The 21,630-nt window shown below is 38.5% G+C and overlaps 2 protein-coding genes across 4 annotated transcripts in view; one reads left to right on the top strand and one right to left on the bottom strand.

Annotated features, from left to right (window-relative positions):
- The window catches only part of LOC132767752 (cholesterol transporter ABCA5-like), a 79,535-nt gene extending 68,884 nt beyond the window's left edge, over nucleotides 1-10,651 (top strand). For both annotated transcript variants that reach the window (XM_067464230.1, XM_060763037.2), the window contains 8 exons: nucleotides 1,541-1,716; nucleotides 2,726-2,801; nucleotides 2,979-3,073; nucleotides 4,939-5,058; nucleotides 5,181-5,330; nucleotides 6,279-6,358; nucleotides 7,936-7,991; nucleotides 8,460-10,651. In XM_067464230.1, coding sequence (XP_067320331.1) covers nucleotides 1,541-1,716; nucleotides 2,726-2,801; nucleotides 2,979-3,073; nucleotides 4,939-5,058; nucleotides 5,181-5,330; nucleotides 6,279-6,358; nucleotides 7,936-7,991; nucleotides 8,460-8,567 — 861 coding nt within the window. In that variant the 3' untranslated portion in view covers nucleotides 8,568-10,651. The remainder of the gene's footprint in view (nucleotides 1-1,540; nucleotides 1,717-2,725; nucleotides 2,802-2,978; nucleotides 3,074-4,938; nucleotides 5,059-5,180; nucleotides 5,331-6,278; nucleotides 6,359-7,935; nucleotides 7,992-8,459) is intronic.
- Nucleotides 10,652-12,407: 1,756 nt separating this feature from the next.
- The window catches only part of LOC132767749 (ABC-type organic anion transporter ABCA8-like), a 93,695-nt gene continuing 84,472 nt past the window's right edge, over nucleotides 12,408-21,630 (bottom strand). For both annotated transcript variants that reach the window (XM_067464231.1, XM_067464232.1), the window contains exons 36-39: nucleotides 20,456-20,596; nucleotides 19,044-19,123; nucleotides 17,231-17,286; nucleotides 12,408-13,858 (exon numbers count right to left, since the gene is read on the bottom strand). In XM_067464231.1, the coding sequence (XP_067320332.1) occupies nucleotides 13,760-13,858; nucleotides 17,231-17,286; nucleotides 19,044-19,123; nucleotides 20,456-20,596 (376 nt within the window). In that variant the 3' untranslated portion in view covers nucleotides 12,408-13,759. The remainder of the gene's footprint in view (nucleotides 13,859-17,230; nucleotides 17,287-19,043; nucleotides 19,124-20,455; nucleotides 20,597-21,630) is intronic.

Genomic DNA, 21,630 nt, shown 5'->3' with positions numbered 1-21,630 from the left:
AAATGCCCAAGCTGTCCATGCAGTCATGCCGGCCACATGACCTTGGAGGTGTCTACAGATAATGTCAGTTCTTTGGCTTAGAAATGGAGATGAGCACTACCCTCCAGGGTCGGACACAGCTGGATTTAATGTCAAGGGAAACCTTTACCTTTACTAAGCTGCCTAATGGATTACGAGATAAAAATAATGAAGAGTTTCCAAATAAGTGGAGGCTGGCATTTGTATATTTTCAAAGAAAGGCAAAAGTGGATTTTAAGATAGCTGCAAGAGGAATATACACGTGGATTTAATGGATTTACAAGGGTATGTACCAGCGAACATAAGCATCACAGTGAGTTGTGACAGAAGACCTAGGTGGTGGAATCACAATCTTATTTCCCTTTTCTGCTTGGTTTTTGTTTGTACACATCGTAATTGTTATATGTATTTTATTGTTATATTTCAGTATGTATGTTTTTTCACCCCTATATGCTCTTTCTTTCTTTCTTTCTTTCTTTCTTTCTTTCTTTCTTTCTTTCTCTGCCCCCCCTCTCTATATATACATATATAGCATCATGCGCACAATTGAAAAATACTAAAAAAACAGAACATATATTTCTAAAAAGCTCACAAACATCTACATGGCATGCATTTATTATCTATTATGTACCCTATTGAAAATACGTGCAAAACATAAAGACTATTTTTTCTAGGGTGGGTTGGAAGAACTATAAGGAACTAACATGTTTTTGGAACTGGTAGAAGTCTCTCATTTCCATGTGTACACACAAAGAGAAGCTCACAGGGTTTTATTAGACAACAAATTCTCAGAGGTGTTTTTGACAGTTCTTTCCTGTGCCTATAGCACTTGATACAAGTTGGAAGTTTCCCATCCAGTGCTAACTATGGCTGACCCTGCTTGGCTTCCAAGATCAGAGGGGATTCAGTGCCTTTAGGGTATATATAGGTTCCTAATAATATACCCTTTAATTAAATATGATTTAGAAGTGCAAATCAGATTGCAGCCTTACAGCCAGGTAGCCATCCATATGTTGTGATTTGCCATACTACGTGAGAGGGATATCTCAGAATGTTTCTGATTTTAAAAATTGCTAATTCCCCCAGTGGGGCAGCGGGTTAAACCACTGAGCTGCAAAACTTGCTGAACAAAAGGTTGGTGGTTCAAAACCAGTGAGCGGGGTGAGCTCCCGCTGTTAGCCCCAGATTCTGCAAACCTAGCAATTCCAAAACATGCAAATGTGAGTAGATCAATAGGTACCACTCCAGCAGGAAGGTAACAGTGCTCTATACAGCATGCCAGCCACATGACCTTGGAGGTGTCTACGGACAACGCCGGCTCTTCGGCTTAGAAATGGAGATGAGCCCCATCACCCCAGAGTTGGATACAAGTGGACTTAATGTCAGGGGAAACCTTTACCTTTAATTCCTGAACTAATGTTTTTGTTCTTGTTTTAATTGACCTATTCATATGAGCCAGTTTAAGTGTTGTTAATAGCAATTGTCATATAAAAATATTGAGTAAGGACCTATGTATCCACAGGTGCTGATAGATGATCATTCTGAGGTTGGAAATAATGACAATGATGCCATGAGATTTATGGGATACTGTCCACAAACAAACTCTCTATGGCCCAACATCACATTGCAAGAGCATTTTGAAATTTATGGTACTATTAAAGGAATAAGTGCCAGTGACATAGCTGAAGTAATAAAATGGTAAATATCCCATTTTAAGCACTCAATTTTCATTAGTAGACATTTGTTCTTTTAATGTCATGTGAATTTCCTGGAAATGGTTGATAGTTTGAATCTTTTAAAATACAATAAAACATTGTCTAAAGCTATTTGCTAGTCTCAACTAGAACAGACCCATTAAATCAGTACAATTTGCATAAATGTTGGTTTTCCATTTAGTGACTGAATCTGAGAGACTTTGCTAGGTGACCCAGCTCAAGGTAGGTGAGATTTCTATATAGCAGTGGCTCCCAACCTTTTTTTGATCAGGGCCCACTTTGACCAAGGCCCACTTGAATGGGGACCACTTTGACCAGGGACCACTCTCCAACATTAGTGCCAAAAGGGGTGGGACTGGTTAGCTCTGCGGAAAGGAGCAGGAATAAAATTAATAAAATAATTAAATTAAGAGAAAGGAGGTTCACGGACCAGATTTTTGTTCTTGTGGCCCACTGCTGTGCTGCGGCCCACAGGTTGAGATCCACTGCTATATGGGGTGGGGAAATAGAAATTATGAAAATAAAATATGGAGCTGGTTCCTTTCTGTGCACATTGGTCTTAAAATAAAAAAAAATGTTAATTAGTTGTAAATCTACAACAGCATGACCTCTCTCCTTAGTGGATACCATACATCTTGTATTATCTCATAATAGGTAAATGACATGAGACTGAATTTAAGTATTGATAATGTTGTGTATCTTATTGTCTATATGTTTTTAATTGCTTGTACTGTTGTTATTATTGCTTGTATTGTTGTGTTTGGGCTCGGCCTCATGTAAGCCGCACCGAGTCCCTTGGGGAGATGGTAACGGGGTACAAATAAAGTGTTGTTGTTGTTATTATTATTATTATTATTATTATTATGTAAATATGCATTTTTTTGTTAAAACATAAAGCTATTTCAGGATGATCTCTTCGAATGCTTCCATATTTGACACTACAGTGACACAACTTTCAAAACAAGAAAAATATGTTATTTGCTTTTCTGCAGCATTTCCAATGCACTTGATCTTAAGGAACATCTGCATCAAACCACAAAGAATCTCGGAGCAGGGATCAAACGAAAGGTATTATTATTATTATTATTATTATTATTATTATTATTATTAATTTATACCCCGCCCTTCTCACCCCAGTGGGGGACTCAGGGCGGCTTACCAAAGGAATGTTTCAGGAAGTGATATTGATAGCATGTGCAATGTTATGCATATTCACTTTTCCTTTTTTATTTCTTTACCCTTTAGTTATGTTTTGCCTTAAGTATGTTTGGCAACCCCTATGTTACTCTGCTAGATGAGCCATCCACTGGAATGGATCCTGTAGGAATACAGCAGCTGTGGTAAGTACAAAATGCTGTGGAGCCTGTATCCTGTGAACAGTATCTTGGTGAATGTCTATAATACTTTTATTGTAAGTAAAGAATTATTTCTCCTTTTGATATAAGTTTGCCCTTGGTTTGGGCTTCTACCACCAAACAGTACCACCAACAAAAAAATATAAAAGTATCAGAAGACTAGAATTAACTCTGTGGTTTGGGGATGCTGAAAAAAATATTTAAGAAAACCTCTAAGTATGCCTAAAGAACCCTTGCAAATGTCTTTATTTTAATTTTTTTTTTATTTGCTGAAACTGCTTTCTCAGCTGAGAAGTGAGTAGCAAGTAATTATCCTTTGCATCTTTGGGCAAAAAAATGCTTGTAGGAAATAGAAACCCTCATGGCTTGTGGAATAGAATGCGATGCCTCAAGAGGAGAAGAGAAAGATGCATATGTGTATGTGTGTGTATCTTTTCCTAATTCACATTGAGAAACTCTTTAAAAATGTTCCCTAAGACAAACGTAAGAGCTGACTTACAAAAAAAGCTCTTCGTTGGTGTGCTTTGTTTTTTGCTTTTATTTAAATGATTTTACTTCTATTGAAAATTTAATACTGTTTTAAACATAACTTTTTTGTTTTTATCCACATTTTTTTCTTCTATGACTTTTAATCATCAAGGCTGCTGTTAAAAGACATCAGTGTTGAGGAAAAAGTGGGCCATAATAAAGTAGTAACTGACAACCAGGAGTGGTTTTCCAAAAGAATTCACTTTCTTTCACGTTGTCTTGCCATATAGTTTCTGTACAGTTTTCCTATGTACTAATACATCCTTATGGGCCTTTTTAATTGTGTGCAGAGTGTAATACATAATTCCCATAAAGAAATACATAAATAATCTGCCACTCTCAATTTTTCCTTGAACGTGTGTGCTCACTTTTGTTAATAGTCTTGCAGACCCTACATTACAACTGTATTCTATCCATGGCTGCAGAGTAGGAATGCTAACTGCCAATTGCTAGAGGGAGTATGACCGTTGGTGTTTTATAACCTCACAATTGAACAGTTCAGCCCAAAGGAATCACAGTAGCAATTCCATCAATTTTCTTTAAAATGGAGTGAGGCAAATGATGTTGCCTCTGCCCAGGCATGTAGCCGGGGGAAGGGGGGGGGGCTTGAGGGGCTTCAGCCCCCCCCCCCAATTCTCAGGGTGGTCCGCGAGAAGGCCTTACTGGTACATTATTTAGACTGTTATGTTTATTCATATCATGATCTGGTCACCATGCTCAATATATCCCATATGCATGGGGGTATTGGTACAATGATACAAAAGGTTTGCTAGGGTAGACCCTCACTCCCCCTGAATGAAACTCAACCCCCCCCCCCACAATCAAACTCAACACCCCCCGAATCAAAATCCTGGCTACGGGCCTGCCTCTGCCCAGTCCCCACAGCTTGGGAACCTCTGCTCTACATGAACAAGCAAGTTAATACTAGTTTCCAGTCTATTGTTAAAACTAATGGCATGTTTTAGATAGCAGTGGAACTACTTCCAGTGTTTATCCCTCTTCTGGATTATCTACTTTAACAGAACAAAACATCTTTATGGTTTCTGTTCAGCCTTGTGTATGGAGTACAAGTTGTACAAATGAATTGTCGAAATGCCCCAGTTTTGTATGAATTACTATTCCAGGGTTTAGGATTTGGCTATTTTTTCCCCTATAACAGTATAAAGGTATTTGGGTGAGTTAAAAGGGTTTGAGCCAAACTTCTTGCATAATCAAATCTTCTTTTTTGTGGAAAGTCTAGCAATGGGTCTTACATCCCTTAAAGGCAGCCATACCGAAGTAGCCAACCCATTTTTCATCTAGTGTTTCGTTACATTTTATAGGAAAGCAATCCGAGCAGCATTTAAAAGTAAACAGAGAGCAGCTATTCTGACAACTCATTATATGGCGGAAGCCGAGGCTATATGTGATCGAGTAGCTATCCTGGTGTCTGGAAAGTTAAGGTATTCTTTTCAGTGTGTCAAGTAAATAAGCTTGTTTTTTTTTAAAAAAATTAAAATGTCATTAGGATTTTGAAACTGAATCGACTTTCCTCTTCTTCTCTCCACCCCCAAATAACGGATAGGTGTATCGGAACAGTTCAACATCTGAAGAGTAAATTTGGCAAAGGTTATTTCTTAGAAATAAAATTAAAAGAAGTGCCAAATATGTTGCAGAAGGAGTGTATTCAAAGGAAGATTTTCCACATGTTTCCAAATGCAATTCATCAGAAAAGGTAAAAGTCAGCAATCAAAATATTCAGGCTTTAAATAGGAATTTTACACACACACACACAGTCTTTCAATGGTTTAATTGTTACCGTTACTTCTTTAAACAAAAGATCCCATATGTGAGTCATACATCACACTACTTTCCTTCCTATCAACTCGCAGCCCTTTGCATTTGTAAAGAAATACATTAGAAGTAGTCATCTTTTGGTTTTGGATTTTTTAATGGTCCCATTAGAGATACACATGGTTCTCTTGATGTAGGATATAAAGAGATATTTGTATGTAGGTGAACTACAGCTGCCATCATCCTTGATCAACCTGTCTCAGGTCTCGCTAGTATTATCATTTTGTCATGATGGGGGGGGGGGGGGTGCCATGTTTGGTGCAGATCCACCTTTTCTGTGTTTCATAGTGCTCTCTGAATATGGGTTGACTACAACTTCCATCAGTCTAGGGCAACCCTCTCCCCCAAAGCCCACCAGTATGTTAAGTTTGGCATGGTAGGTATGTGTGCCAAGTTAGGTCCAGCTTCAACAAAATAGCACATAGAGAATGGCACATGCTTAAAAGACATGTGTTGAAAACATTGACAAAAATTAGCAAATATAACAAATTCCATACATTTTGTGCGTATAGAATTTGTTATATTTGTTAACATTCATCCATTAAAGGTCCTTGCATCTCCATCAGTTCCACACTTAACATTACTAAAGCATCTATTATGTTCAGATAAAAAGTCAAGCTCAGTTATTATTATATTTCCAGTATAAATAGAAAGAAAAGGGGGAATATATGCCTAAAATTTGTACTGTTTGTACTGTTTGTATTTTTTCCCATGGTATACCAGAGAACAAGCCCATAACACCTGTTGATGTTATGCAAATATATATAATCTATGTTTAATTTAAGCCATGGCACGTCGTGGACTTACATCTCTTTTGTGTCTTCTGTAGTTTTTCTTTAATTTTGGCCTATAAAGTTCCAAAGGAAGATGTCCACTCGCTTGCAGAATCTTTTTCTGAACTGGAGGAAGGTGAGGCAACAGTCTGCTCAGTTACCTGACTTTTTAAAATGAATTTTAACTGAATTCTTAAATACTATTTATATTCAATTCTGTTTTAGTCTCTGTGTATTTGTATATTTTAAACTGTACTGAAAGGCTTTTAATGTAACCCAATTTGAGTCTCCCTGTTGGAGAGAAAATAAATATCATAACAATAAATAAATATTAATAGATTATGGAACCTTCTTCATCAGATTTTCAGTTTTCTCTCCCAACCTCCTCATAGTCAGAATTCACTCTGTCAAGACTCATCCACACCTTTGTGCCATCTCATACATGATTCTATATAAACACATTCGTTTATCCAAGGATATGTTTTCTAATCACCATGCTATGTTAAGTTTACTTTTTGGGCTGTGCTCCAACTGATTTGCTCTCATCAGGCACAGTGAAATCAATCAAATTTCAGTTCTTTAAGGATGTACAGGCAAAGCTTAAGAGGCTCTGGAATGATTTCCTTTCATTTCTTATAATTGTTTAACTGGTACAATACTTACAATGTTCCAGAATCTTATAGTGCTTTGCTGTGCTAGCAAAGCATACAGAAGCAACTTGAGAAACTGCAAATTGCTTCTAGTGTGAGAGAATTGGCCGTCTGCAAGGACGTTGACCAGGGGATGCCTGGATGTTTTACCATCCTATGGGAGGCTTCTCTCATATCGCTGCATGAGAAGCTGGAGTTGACAGATGGGAGCTCACCCTGCTCCTCAGATTCAAACTGACATCCTTTTGGTCAGGAGTCCTGTCAGCACAAGGATTTAACCCATTGCACCACTGGGGTTCTGCTCTCCAGTCATTGCAATGTTAGAGGCAATGGGGTCCTTGTATAGCTATGAAAGTGGAATGTGGAAACCATTATGATACCTATGAAAGTTTGGAGGGATCTTTCTGGCTGCAGTTAAGCATTGGTAACATAGAGTTTCAGATCCATAACTGATATGTATATACTCATGATTACCACAATCATAACCCTAATCCAGTTTCAACAGGCAGCAGCTACTAGGAAAGACCAGGGGTCTGTTCTCTGAGCAACTTGGGGTGCAGTGGGCTGATGTTTTCATCCTGCTTCCACCAGCCATCTCCAATGCAAGGAAGAATTGCAATGGGGATCCTCTCTGGGCATCCATCCCAGTGGTGGTTTTGAGACCTGGGATCTTGCCATGGCTGTTTGGCTGACTGAAATGAGGGAGAGGAGAAGTGGCCAGGTAGTGTCCGGGAGCAGGTGAGCACCAGAGGAAGAGCAATGCTCTCCTGGATCTCTGGAGAGCCACTGGTGACCTGGAGGTCACCTTCCCTTCTTTCCCCTTGACCATTGCATAGCCAGAGCAGTATCCTTGAGAGCCTGGCAGCCGCATTGGGTAAACAGCTAGATGTAGTGAATTCTTGCTAGCTCATCATCCAAGAGTAGATATATGTGTACTTAATTTGCAAGTTACATATGCATATATCAAGAATATGATTCTAGACATGTAGTTTTAAAGTTCACATTCAACCATTTCGATTCCTTCCATGGAGAGCTAACACATTCTTTCTCACCATTGTAACAGCGAAACATGCCTTTAACATCGAAGAATACAGCTTCTCTCAAGCAACACTGGAACAGGTAACTGAGAGCCTTTTAATTATTTTATTTATTTACAGTATTTGTATACCGCTTTTCTCACCCCTAGGGGGACTCAAAGCAGTTTACACGCAAGTCATGGCAAAAATTCAATGCCAGTACAAACAATTACAATTATACACTACAATTAAACATAAATCAAATTAAAACAATACATCCATAAGCAATAAAACAATCATTTTAAATACTGTATGTAAATTACATCCCTGAAGAATTTTGCCCATAGGCTTCAAATCTATATTTGGATATAGAAAGTAAATTATTATCTGAATTCACATTTTTGTCAGTTCTGTTGAGATTTCATGGCAATGGTGTGAAGTATTTTCTGAAATGCACCTCAAGTTCTGTATTAAAAATAACCTGCTGTCGGAACCTGTGATTCATGGTTGAATAACATTCGGTACAAGGCAGCTGGACTTCATGTATTCACTCAGTTCTTACTTGTTTTAGGTATTTGTGGAACTTGTCAGAGAACAAGAAGAGGAAGATAACAATTTTGGAACGCTGAATGGAACACTTAGTTGGGAACGCTCTCAAGGGGATCGGGTTGTTTTCTGATCTATTCTGCTTTCAATAGCATCATTTCTCAGGTTTTTCAAGAGGCGATATTTTTTCCTGTTTTGCATGCTTGGTGAAGATGATAATTTGATGCCCACATCAACAGTAATCTATCTTTTTGCCTTATTATTAATGTTATAAATACTTCAAAAATTCCTAATGGTATTGTTACTAGTGCATGACTTACTTTTTTAAATGAACATTTCCAATGCTTTTGTTTCTGTTTTGCTTGATAATTATAGTCGAAAAAAGCCACTATACAATTAAGGAGGATTTGTGATTTTCTGTTGTATCGTTATTGACTATGTCCAGATCTACAAGATTAGTGAACAACATCTAGTCCCCAAGCAAGATACTACCATGGGTATTGATTTTTATTGATTTTCCACAGGCTTTCTATCAATGTTATGGCATCAGAAAGTTTTTGGTATTGAGTGCTGTAGAGTTTGTTACGATTCCGGAGACAAGCGTTCAGTTTTCTGCTCAGTCATGAGAACCAACTTGGGTTATCTTGGGCAAGTTAAAAACTTTCAGCACTAGGAAATACCATAATGTGGTTGTCTTAAGGTTGCCATAAATCAGAAACAACTTGAAGGTATGCAACAACCCTGTTGTAAGAGAAAGATTTCTTGGAGAGAAAAAACCCTTATTTGTGCCTGTTTTCAATCCACTCTTGACCTTTTGTTTATATCTCTATTTTTGGAGTACCATTTTGTACAAAATTATAAGAAGAGGTTTTTATGACATTCTCTTAGAATCTGAAGTACAAATTTTTACTCACTTCTGCAAAGATAAGTTTGTTTATGAGCAACTTGTCCAATTTCTTTCAAGGTTTATTACAGTTTTCTGCTATGATGTTCATGTGACAATCAAATGATAAATTAATCTTGAATCAGTTGTTATATTGGTGACCCAGGAGTCAAGTACTGTAAAGCTTAACTGGTGACGTACCATTAACTAAAATACACAGAATGTATATTTAATGTTGTTGTTTTTTTGGTTTTTTTTAAAAAAAAGCTTCTCTTGAAATAATTTTGATGTAAATAAGTAATGGAATATTTATTTATTTATTTACCTTAATTATATCCCGCCTTTCTCTAACCCAAGAGGGACTCAGGACGGCTTAAAATGGCACCTCCACATCAGTTAAAACATAACTTAAACATTATAATGTAAGTATAATAACATATACATTTCAATTTTTGATCTACGTTAGCATCTCAATTTGATAATATTTTTTAATGAAGCCGTATATTAATTGAGGGACAATGTTGTAGTCCCCTTTTCTCTTTTATGTTATATCAACTAAACATAATCTATAGTAATGCAGGTAAGGCTAGCATAAGCATCATGTCAATATCTTGTAAAACGTACTCTTGCCTGGCTCAGCTGAAATGTACCTGAAATGTACCTGTACCTCAAGCCATTCTGAATTACTTACTATTCATTAATATACAAGTACATATACAAATAATGTAATAAATCCACTACAATCTACTTTCTTTTGGTAATCGAAACTATCATTGCTGGAGATTGTTATTGTCAATTACCAACTATGCATTACATGCAGGGATACAGTGGAGTAAAGGTAAAGGTTTTCCCTGACATTAAGCCTAGTTGAGTCTGACTTTGGGGGATGGTGCTCAACTCCATTTCTAAGCCGAAGAGCCCGCGTTGTCCATAGATGCTCCAAGTCATGTGGCCAGCATGACAGTGGAGTAGAGTCCTGGATGAACAGTGGAGTAGAGGCTGGATGGCCATCTGTCAGGGGTGCTTTGAATGCAATATTCCTGCTTCTTGGCAGGGGGTTGGACTGGATGGCCCATGAGGTCTCTTCCAACTCTATGATTCTATGATTCACCAAATGTTAATTCAAAATGCATGTACATTCCTTGTTAACAATTATTATAGCATTTGTGAATTCACTATAATTTTTGCTGAGTTTCAACACACACAATCTATTATATATTCGGCAGGCAAACCCTGCTCTTAAATGTTATGTCTTTCTATCTTTGTTTGTGGTTTTCCATACATCATAACTATATTCTCAATTTGCTTCTGACACGATAAATAAATAAATAAATGTCTGCCTAAATTTGGATGCAATCCAGCATTTTTCCTGTAAATTTTTATTGTAAACAGCAATGCAATATCAAAAGGTTTGGTCAGAAATATGTTAAATCAGACCATATTTTTCAATATGACCATATATCGCTTTGGGGTAGTGTTACAGTTTCTAGTGCAGCACATACGGACTATATTTAAAACTGTACATGTGTAGGCAAGGAAGAGCGTGCAAGGCTGGAGGGAGGTTCACGACAGCGAGTCCCTTCAAGGCATGGGAGTTCTGTGTGGGAAGTTTGGCCCAATTCTATAGTCTATGGGGTTCAGAATGCTCTTTGATTGTAGGTTAACTATAAATCCCAGCAACTACAACTCCCAAATGTCAAGGTCTATTTTCCCCAAACTCCACCAGTGTTCACATTTGGGCATATAGAGTATTCATGCCAAGTTTGGTCCAGATCCATCATTGTTTGAGTCCACAGTGCTCTATGGATATAGGTGAACTACAACTCCAAAACTCAAGGTTTTCCAGCATTTTCTGTTGGTCATGGGAGTTCTGGCTCAATTCCATCAAAGAGCATTCAGAATGCTCTTTGATTGTAGGTTAGCTATATATCCCAGCAACTACAACTCCCAAATGACAAAATCAATTCCTCCCCCAATTCCACCAAAATTCAAATTTGGGCATATTGGGTATTTGTGCCAAATTTGGTCCAGTGAATGAAAATACATTCTGCATATTAGACATTTATATTACTATTCATAAGGTAAAGGTAAAGGTTGTCCCCTGACATTAAGTCCAGTCATGTCTGACTCTGGGGTGTGGTGCTCATCTCCATTTCTCCAAGGTCATGTGGCTGGCATGACTGCATGGAGCACTGTTACTATTCATTACTATTCATAATAGTAGCAAAGCCACAGTTAAGAAATAGCAGTGAAAATAATTTTATGGTTGGGGGTCACAACTGTATTAAGGGGTCGCAGCATTAGGAAGGTTGAAAAACACTGCCCTAACCCAAAGCCATCAAACTGGTCACCATCACAAGGCTTCTAATCCACTGACTAAACTGGTGAAGGCTTGGCCAGCAGTGAAAGGAAGAATCTCACCCCCATAATAGTCCCTGAAGAAGCACATACTGTGACTAAAACAGAAGCACCTTCAAATTTATCATGCAAGGAATCACATTTCTGAAGAGATATTAACCACAAAGGATCTAGCCTCTGGGAGTCTTGCCGGCAGGATTGGTAGCCCTGCTTCCCTCTACCTACAGAGAAAATTCTCCTCCGCCTCTCCCGTTCCCAGATATTGAGAGATTTGTGGAATGTGTCTAATGGTGAGACATGGCACCTTTGCATCCTAATCTATCTGTATCCCAAATGGAACAAAATAGCCCATAGGAGAAGGTCCTCCTCCATGGCAGAAAAAATATTGAAAACTCAGAATCAGAAACAATGGAAATTAGAGGAATGGATTCCGTGTAAAGAAACACAAGACAGTTGTAGTTTAAACAGTATATCATTTATTTATTTTTTTAAAAACAGGATATTTAATTCATATTGCTGAAATTATATATATTTATTTATTATGGTCGATGACCAGCACCAAAGAATGAACAAAAAATGAATACTGCTAATATTGTTCATAGTTAATACTGCATTATTGTGTTGATTATCACAAATTACAAAATAAATCTTTTGCTGCGTTATTATAACTGAATATTGAAATTTTAAGGATAATTCTTAATCCTGTAAATTTGAAGGAAAGTTTTTTTTAAAAAAAAAATTAAATACATTTTGAAAAAAGTATACGGTAATTGATTTTGCTTTGGGCAGCTGAGTTGGCATGCCACAAATCAAGTTGTTTTAATCTATTAGTCTTGTTATATTTCTACTGCCAGAAATGGGAATGATGCTCGTGAGATTGTCCCGTTCACGTATCAAATACCTTGACTGTCTTTAAGCATAATGCGCCTTGGCTTAAAGATGGGAAAGTGTTGTCATTAGCACTTTTGCTTCAGGCAGCAACAGATCTTGTGCTGTCCTTCGTTGTCTATGCTTATCCCTTGTCACTTCTGATCCTAAAGTTGGCAAAGTGGACATGGGATTAGATTCCTGTAGCTTTAATCCAAATAGACTGAGGAGAAGGATGAAGTAATCATCAAGTTAGATCAGGGGTCCTCAAACTAAGGCCCGGGGGCCAGATATGGCCCTCCAAGGTCATTTACCCAGCCTTCGCTCAAGGTCAACCTAAGTCTGAAATGACTTGAAAGCACACAACAACAAAAACAATCCTATCTCATCAGCCAAAAGCAGGTCCACACTTCCCGTTGAAATATTTGTTTATATTTGTTAAAACTGTTCTTCATTTCAATTATCGTATTGTTTTTAAGTGTTTTTTGCATTACAAATAAGATATGTGCAGCGTGCATAGGAATTCACTGATTTTTTTCTTCAAATTATAATCCGGCCCTCCAATAGTTTGAGGGACTGGGACCTGGCCCTCTGTTTAAAAAGTTTGTGGACCCTTGGTCTATACCTTAGGTCACAGCAATAGTGTTGATAGTTTATATCTTAATAGCTTAGTTTTTGTCTGTTTGAAAAAAAAAAACCTCTTAGAGGAGTCAAGAGGGAATGTTTGAGTAGCTAAAATACGTAAGTGATCCATCTCTTAACACAGGGTACATTGGTTTTATTAGAACAAGATAAGGCATCTGTACTTTTCAAATGGATGACAATTGCGCCATTTCAGTCATAACATTGCATGATACATTTTAAAATATTCATGAATTTCTATTTCTTCCACTCCAATTCATTTTCCTTCTTTAGAATGAAAGAAAGCTGAAAAAGCACCTTTCCCCATTTTTTTTTCATGTCAGAAGTGACTTGAAAAACTGCAAATCACTTCTGGTGTCAGAGAATTAGCTGTCCCCAATAAAATTCAAAGTGTCCACAAATATGACAATGTGACTAATAAGAGTGTTAGTCATACATATATCTTTTACAATATAGAGGAATAGGTATCAACTGTATTGTCCTCTTCCTTGGGGCTTCCAGCCTAGGATATAAACTAGATGTGATCTTCCTGAAAGGCAGAGTTGTTTCTTTGACTGTGTCAAGTTGTTACCAACTTAGGGATCGGCCTCCTGTAGGTGCTTCCATTCAAAAGCTGTATCCAGAACTGTGTCGGCATCAACTTGTTCTTGCTCTTTGCAAACTTCTAGGAAAACCTAAAGGCATAATAAAAACTTAGGTCTTTAGCTGCGTAGAAGAGTGTTTTAAAGTTGCCACATCTATCAGTTGATCTATAACATAATTAGATTTTGGGACAGATTATGGAGTTTATTTTAACGGTGATGTACCTTCAAGATGCTAATTGCCATTTCCTCAAATTTTCTAACAGGCATGATCCATCTAAACAAATGACCATTGTTGTCAAAAATAAGGAAAGCTGGTCGATCTGTCTAAAGCTTATCTTAGATTACTCAAAGTTCTTCTTTTGGGGAAGGCATGACTTTTTAGAGATCATAACCTCTTGGGAAACTCGAAATCTCCATGGCCTTTTGGAAGTGTGACCTGTTTGGAGATCAATTGGTATTCACGGTATTTGGAATAATCATGATTCTTTTGTAAAGTATGATCTTCCTGAGATCATTTGAGTGAATCTTCTTCTTAGTGGTAAATATCCACTAGTAGTCATGCAAAGCAAAATAGATTTCTCAGTTGTTAGACTGCTATACCTGGATATCTCTCTGAACTGTTAGGAACAAAGATATGCCAAAGCACAAAATATATAGCAGATCTTCAGAAGTGTTATTTCAGTTGCCCCAAAACATCTACTCTTCCATAAAATATATTGCTTTTAAATAATGCTCTCAAGAGACCAAAAATAGGTAGTCTTCATTAAAAGTAACATAGTTGATTTACTTACAAACGTAATGTATTCACCATTCAGGTACATTTCTCATTGATTGAGAGTAAGTCCTCTAAAGAATTCTGTTTCAGTCTCTTCTTTGTTGCATACAGACTACACTCACTTCAGTCTATTACATTATTGAACATTGACTCAATAAAGACTGTACTGTTGCGCGCTTGGCCTATAGCAATTGGCTTTTGAACAGGACATGCTCTTTGTGCCCAGTGGGAAGCCAGGGTGCATCGGATGAGAGGCCCTATGGGTTTTCCTATACAAAGTCTTTAGAAGCTTAAAAATTTAACAAAGTTCTTTATTATTGCTTAGGTCTTCAACAAACCATCTTAGATCTTCAACAAATCAAACAAACGCTTCTTAACTTGTCTACAATGGACAGGCAACTTGCTTGGAGAACTATTTCTTTCCTTTACGAGGAAAACCCTTTTTGACCCCTACCTGGGCAATCTGCTTTCTAGGCTTTGCTGGTGTGGGCCCTACTCCCGGCTCCAAATTGCTTCTTGGGTACCCGAGTAGACCTACCAGCCAAGGCTCTGAAGAATTTCCAGCTGGAGTCCTTAGGATTTTTCCAATGAAAGTTGTAGGTCCGTTTTTTCCAACCCCAACAAGGGTTGTGCTGTAAAGCTGTTTCTCTTAAAAGCCTTTCTTTAGGGACCGTTCTTAAAGCTGTGAGGCTGTAAATTCCCCAGCCAGAGCTTTTGGGACTGTTTTCCTCCGGACTTTCTAAGAAACAAAGCTTCTCTACAGGTAGAAAACTGTCACGTCCTGTAGCTGAGCTTCCAACTGTAAGACTGAACTAAAATGGTTCCCTTTCCCTCCTGAACCTGAAAAAAAGGGCGGAACTAAAACTTAACAATGATAGACAGGTGGCTATCCCCATGACTGCATCCTAGCAGGAACCATCCAACTGCAAAATGCAGGGCCAGAACAAGCACATGCAAACACTCAAAGAACGAAAGGGAGTTTGGAGCTCCTGGTACAGCCGTACCAGCACACAGACTGACTACACTCTACAGCATACTGACACCACTGACTTTTAAGCTATACTGTACTGCTTCTGATGCAAAACACTGATTTCTAAAATGGAGTCTCAGTCTGAATAGTCCCAGATCTGGTCACATGGTCTGCAGCCCCTCCCACAACCTCAAACAACATAGAGTTAAATGAAAACTACATATCAAATCATAATACAATATAGTAAGCAATCAGAATTATATGTATAACAAATAACTAGTATAGGAGGCTTGTAGAATATTGCTATTTCCAACACTTCTTGGGTAGGGTACTTTCTACTTTAAAAAACTGCATAAAGATAGCCAAAACCTTTTAAGAATCACTGAGAGATGGTGTTACACTAGCCTACATAAGGCCAAGATAAAGTTGCTGCCAGGACAACATTCAAAGGAAAGGAAGGCCACCTCCCCCTCCCACCCATGGATGACTCATAATGAAATGACCTCTTTACATTTGTCACAGAGAATTAAGATCTGTTTTGAGGCAGAACAAATCAATCCAGATCCATCACAGATTCCCTGACCTCCTTTTAACTCGTAGGCTCTTATTTTTCCTCTGTAACCAAGTTACATCATTATATTTCATTCAGTTGAGGGGAAATGGAGGCTCCAGGAAAGCTGGCCAATCTTCTCCTAGTCATATTTTAATTTTCACAAAGAAGATTTCTTTAAACTTATATTTCTAATGCTTTGATGAGCATACCTCTTCCCCCAGTTATTTTCCGAGCTTAGCTTATGCGAACTTTATTAGATTTTCTTTTTAAAAAATCTATCAACATAACTAACATTTTAAAATGCATAGACATCCACATTTTTTCCCTGTAAATCCCACCATGCAATCTGTATAAATAAAAATGTAATGTTCGTTTGTGGGAATTTACAGAATTCAGAAACCACTGGACGAAATGACACAAAATTTGGACACGATACACCTCTCAGGCCAACAAGTGACCATCACTCATAAAAACACTGAAAAACACAGCAGAAGGGACTTAAAAAGCCAAAAAACCAAAAACAACATTACAACGTATGTGCAAAACCACATATGTATATACACAATCATATATACATATATGCATAGAAATATATAAAACATACAAAGGAAGGAAGGAAGGAAGGAAGGAAGGAAGGAAGGAAGGAAGGAAGGAAGGAAGGAAGGAGAGAAAGAAGGAAAGAAAGAATGATAGAGAAGGAAGGAGGGAGAGAGAGAGAGAAGAAGGAGGGAAAGAGAGAAGGAAGGAAAAAAAGGATACAGAAGGAAGGAAGGAGAGAAGGAGGGAGAGAAAGAAGGAAGGAGAGAAGAAAGGAAAGAAAGAAGGGTAGAGAAGGAAGGAGAGAAGGAGGGAAAGAAGGAGGGAAGGAGATAAAGAAGGAAAGAAAGAAGGGTAGAGAAGGAAGGAAGAAGAGAAGGAGGGAGAGAATGAAATAAAAATGTGAAAGAGGGAAGGAAGGAGAGAAGGAACAAAAGAGAGAAAGAGGGAGGGAGGGAAGGAAAGAGACAAGGATGGAACCAAAGAGTAAAGGAAGCGAGAAAAGAAACTGTTAGAGAAGGAAGAAAGAAGAAGGAAAAGAAAAAGAGGGAAGGAAGGAAGGAAGGAGAGAAATAAAGAAGGAGAGAAAGAGGGAGGGAAGGTTGGTTATATTTTAAAAAGCATTACCTGCTCCAAAGTGTTCAGAGAAAAGCTGTATTCCTCCAGATTGAAGCTTTGTTTAGCTGTGTGGTTACAAAGTTAAGTCAATTATATTCTTCTGACTTAGGATTCATTCAGATGACTGGGTTGTTCCAAGTTTTTCGGGCTGCATGGCCATGTTCCAGAAGCATTCTCTCTTGACATTTCGCCTGCATCTATGGCAGGTATCCTCAGAGGTTGTGAGGTTTGAGACATGGCCACACAGCCCAAAAAACTTACAACAACCCAGTGATTCCGGCCATGAAAGCCTTCAACAATACATTCATGCCCTTTATGATGATGCCTCCATGCCTCACCCACTTGCTTCTCCCTACAGTCACCTCACATGTTATTATGTGACATGTATCTACCCATTCCCTGTTGGATGTCATTAATCAAAATAAGTGAATTGTTACTAAAATGGATTGTGCACTTCAATTCTCAGCACATTTTCCAAATATCATTTTTTTCTTTCAGAAAGTTGCTAGGGTCAAATGACGACCAAGTTTCCCAAATTTATCTACTCCAAATTTAATCAAGGAAGCAAGCATTCAGATTCCAGCTTCATTTGCAAAGTTATGATCCCATAATATCCTTCCTTTATGCCCATTAACTGCCCACACACCCTACTTTTAAACAAGACTACAGGACCTAGTTATTAAGGCATCACTTGTCTCATGAACATGCAGACAGACAAAAAACTATTTCTTCTCACTTGCAAGGTGGCAAGGAATTTTCTGACAGGATCAGCAGTAATTCTTGCATACAAGAAAATGGTTTTTTGCATGAATTGTGTTAATCAGATACACGGAAAACAATAACAAACTGCACGAGCTGTTGCATCGTTCAAGTCATTCTTAAAAAACATAAGTTGTGAATGGGTTGTTTGTGTCCTTTAGTGTAGGGATCAGTGATTTCTCAAAGAGGGTATATCACTGATAACAGCTAATTTTATCACAATTATTTAAATTCCCAACCTGGACACTTTGAGGCTTAGATGCCGTGGTGTGCTATGGGTTAAACCCTTGTGCGAGCTGAACTGCTGACCTGAATATCAGCTGATCAAATCTACAAGATGGGGCAAGCTCCCATCTATCAGCTCCAGCTTCCCATGCAGGGATATGAGAAACGCCTCCCACAGGATGCTACCACATCCAGGAGTCCCCTGGACAACATCTCTGCAGAGGGCCAATTCTCTCTCATCAGAAGCAACTTGCATTTTCTCAAGTCACTTCTGACATGATAAAAAAACTTGAGATATTATCCCAAGGTTGTCCAAGCATGTTGGCTATCTTCTTGTGCCTCACTTGAATTACCGATTCATGTGCACCACTACAGAATCAGGTTGCCTATGTGAATTACCCCCTCCATATATCTAAGGAGATCTATACTTTCCCATGAAGAATGGAACCAGAAGTTAAAGAGACAGAACTGCAAGTGAGTGGGATCCAGAGGCACCACGACCAATCAGAGACTATAGTTGTGTATCCTAATATGATCAATGTGTTGGGTGGAGTTTGGTGTTTCCATGTGAGATCTCACTTTGCTCCTTTCTCTGCCCCATTCCCATAGGAGAAGAGTGAAAACAAATAAAGGAAAAGGGACAGTAGCATCCCAACTGGACTGTAAACATCTTCACAATTAATAAAGTCTGTTTCAGAAGAAGGGAATGACAATCCACCTATAAGTATTCCTAGCCTAAGAAAGATCCTATGAAATTCATGGGGTCACCTCAACAGATGACTCAAAGCACATACAGAAATATACAAACAATTACATTGTATATCTATCTGAGACGTACCTTCCTCTAGCATGGAGAATGCTTTGGAAAGAGGAAGTGCATCTTCCATTGGGACCTTGTAGATCAATAAAGTAGATATTCTAAGAGGAGAAAAATATCCAGACATCAAAAGTATTATTTATTTATTTATTTATTTATGTACTATACTTGTATACCGCCTTTCTCAGCCTTATCGGTGACTCAAGGCGGTTTACAACAAGTCAGTACACATAACAAAATACAAATTGAACATTAAAAAAGTATAAAACCACAATGTAACCAAAAAACAAAAACAATAAAAACCAACACTATAATCATCAGCGTCTCCTAGTTAAATAACGTTGTCCAAGTTCCATTGTCGAGTGATTCCATTTCCTATGTTAGTTACTCTGCATTTGTAAACGCTTGCTCATATAACCATGCCTTAACTTGTCTCCGAAACATTAAGAGTGAGCCTATCTAATCTTCTTAGGGAAGGCGTTCCATAGCCAAGGGGCCACCACAGAAAAGGCCCTGTCTCTCGTCCCTGCCAAACGTACTTGTGATGAGGGCGGGATTGAGAGCAGGGTCTCCCCGGACGATCTTAAAGTCCTAGATGGTTCATACGGGGAGATGCGTTCGGACAGGTAAATTGGGCCAGAAGTATTTAGGACTTTATAGGCTAAAGCCAGCACTTTCAATTGTGCCCAGTAGCAGACAGGCAGCCAGTGGAGCTGGCGCAACAGGAGAGTTGTATGCTCCCTGAGCACCACTCCTGTTAGCAATCTGGCTGCTGTCCGTTGGACCATTTGAAGCTTCCAGACAGTCTTCAAAGGCAACCCCACGTAGAGCGCATTGCTGTAGTCTATACAGGATGTGACCAGAGCATGTACTACCGTGGCCAAGTCAGACTTCCCAAGGTACGGGTGCAGCTGGCGCACAAGTTTTAGCTGTGTGAATGCTCCCCTGGTCACCGCCAAAACTTGGGGCTCCAAGGTCAGCGATGGGTCCAGGATCACTCCCAAATTGTGAATGTGCGTCTTCAGGGGGAGTGTAACCCCATCCAACACAGGCTATAACCCTATGCCATGTTCGGCCTTGAGACTGACCAGAAGTACCTCTGTCTTGTCTGGATTCAATTTCAATTTGTTTGCCCTCATCCAGATCATCACAGTGGCCAAGCACCGGTTCAGGACCTGAACAGCCTACTTAGTAGTAGGTGGGAAGGAGTGACAGAGTTGGACGTCATCTACGTACAGATGATACTTTTCTTCAGAAAAGGGTAGAGCAACCACAATAGAATACACAATGCCTCATTTTAAGAATCAGGTTGAACAGAACACATATCAAAATGGCTCTTTGTGAACAATATTGGTTGTTCTGTTCAAGCTTTTTTTGTTGATTGTCTTAAATCATCACTACAAGTTTGAAACTAAGCATCAGACAAATTGTACCTTTCTTGACGGGCTGCACGTGGGAAGATCTGCAGAATCCTAGTATTCAGAAGCTCTCCTTCCTCTACTCCTTTTACTTTTATTTGGAGTAAATAATTTTTGCCAAATTTGCTTTTCAGATACTGAATAGAGCCAAGGCATCTGCAGAAAAAAGAGAATGAACATACAACATAAGGTCCGAAGGCATAATGAGTGCAGCCGTTCCACAGCCTAGCCTAGCCCAGGGAAATAGAATATGTAGTATAACACTGCATTTTCCAGAATCCTTCACTGTTTGTTTAGTATGACGAAAGCTTCAATATAAGAACATCTAAGGGCACACAGTTCCTATAGTTTATTTATTTATTTGCTATATTTACACCTCACCCTTTTCACCCCGAAGGGGATTCAGGGTGGCTTACATACAAGGCACAATTCAAAGCCACACCATTATACATCAGACAAAATAAACAAATACAGTAAAACCAAGCACTAAAATATATCAAACAATTAAAACCACTTATTAAAGTCACGTAATCCAATACCATAGTTGAAGGCCATTCCCATTGTCATTGCACTATTCCACATTCACGTATTGCACTGGGAGATTGCTATCTGAAAGCTTGGTCCCACAACCATGTTTATAGCTTTTTTCTGAAGGTCCGCAGGGAGGGGGGCGGATCTGATTTCACAAGTGGGGAGGATTCCACAGCCAAGGGGCAACCACAGAGAAGGCTCGGTATCAAAGATGTCTTTCCTGCATTGCCTCCCTTCTGCTCCACACACATTTGACAAAAATGTCTGATAAAATGAACTGGAGACCTGAAAACAAAAGCTTGCATGCACATTTTGCTTGGACTAACACAGCCTACATTTTGCCAACAACTGACCTACTCTTTCTTAAACTACTGGCAGAAATATAAGGTGGTTTGTTAATTTTCTATCATTTATCAGCTTATTATTTATCAATTATTCATTATCATTGATTATTAGAAGATATATCACTTTTGAGGGCATTGACTATAACCGTGTTCTAAATAGTTGCTAAATGAAACAACTACTAGAAACAGCTTAAAAATGAAATATATAATTATGGACAAAAGAATAGATTCATATGGCCACCCTATAACTTGTCTATCAGAGTATTATAACTCCAACCAAAAAGGGTAGCTGTATACCTCATAACAAAGGAAGAT

The sequence above is a fragment of the Anolis sagrei genome, chromosome 2 (assembly GCF_037176765.1).
Source record: "Anolis sagrei isolate rAnoSag1 chromosome 2, rAnoSag1.mat, whole genome shotgun sequence".
NCBI lineage: Eukaryota > Metazoa > Chordata > Lepidosauria > Squamata > Dactyloidae > Anolis > Anolis sagrei.
The sequence above is the reverse complement of the archived record's forward strand: the minus strand, read 5'-3'. Positions and strand labels throughout refer to the sequence as shown.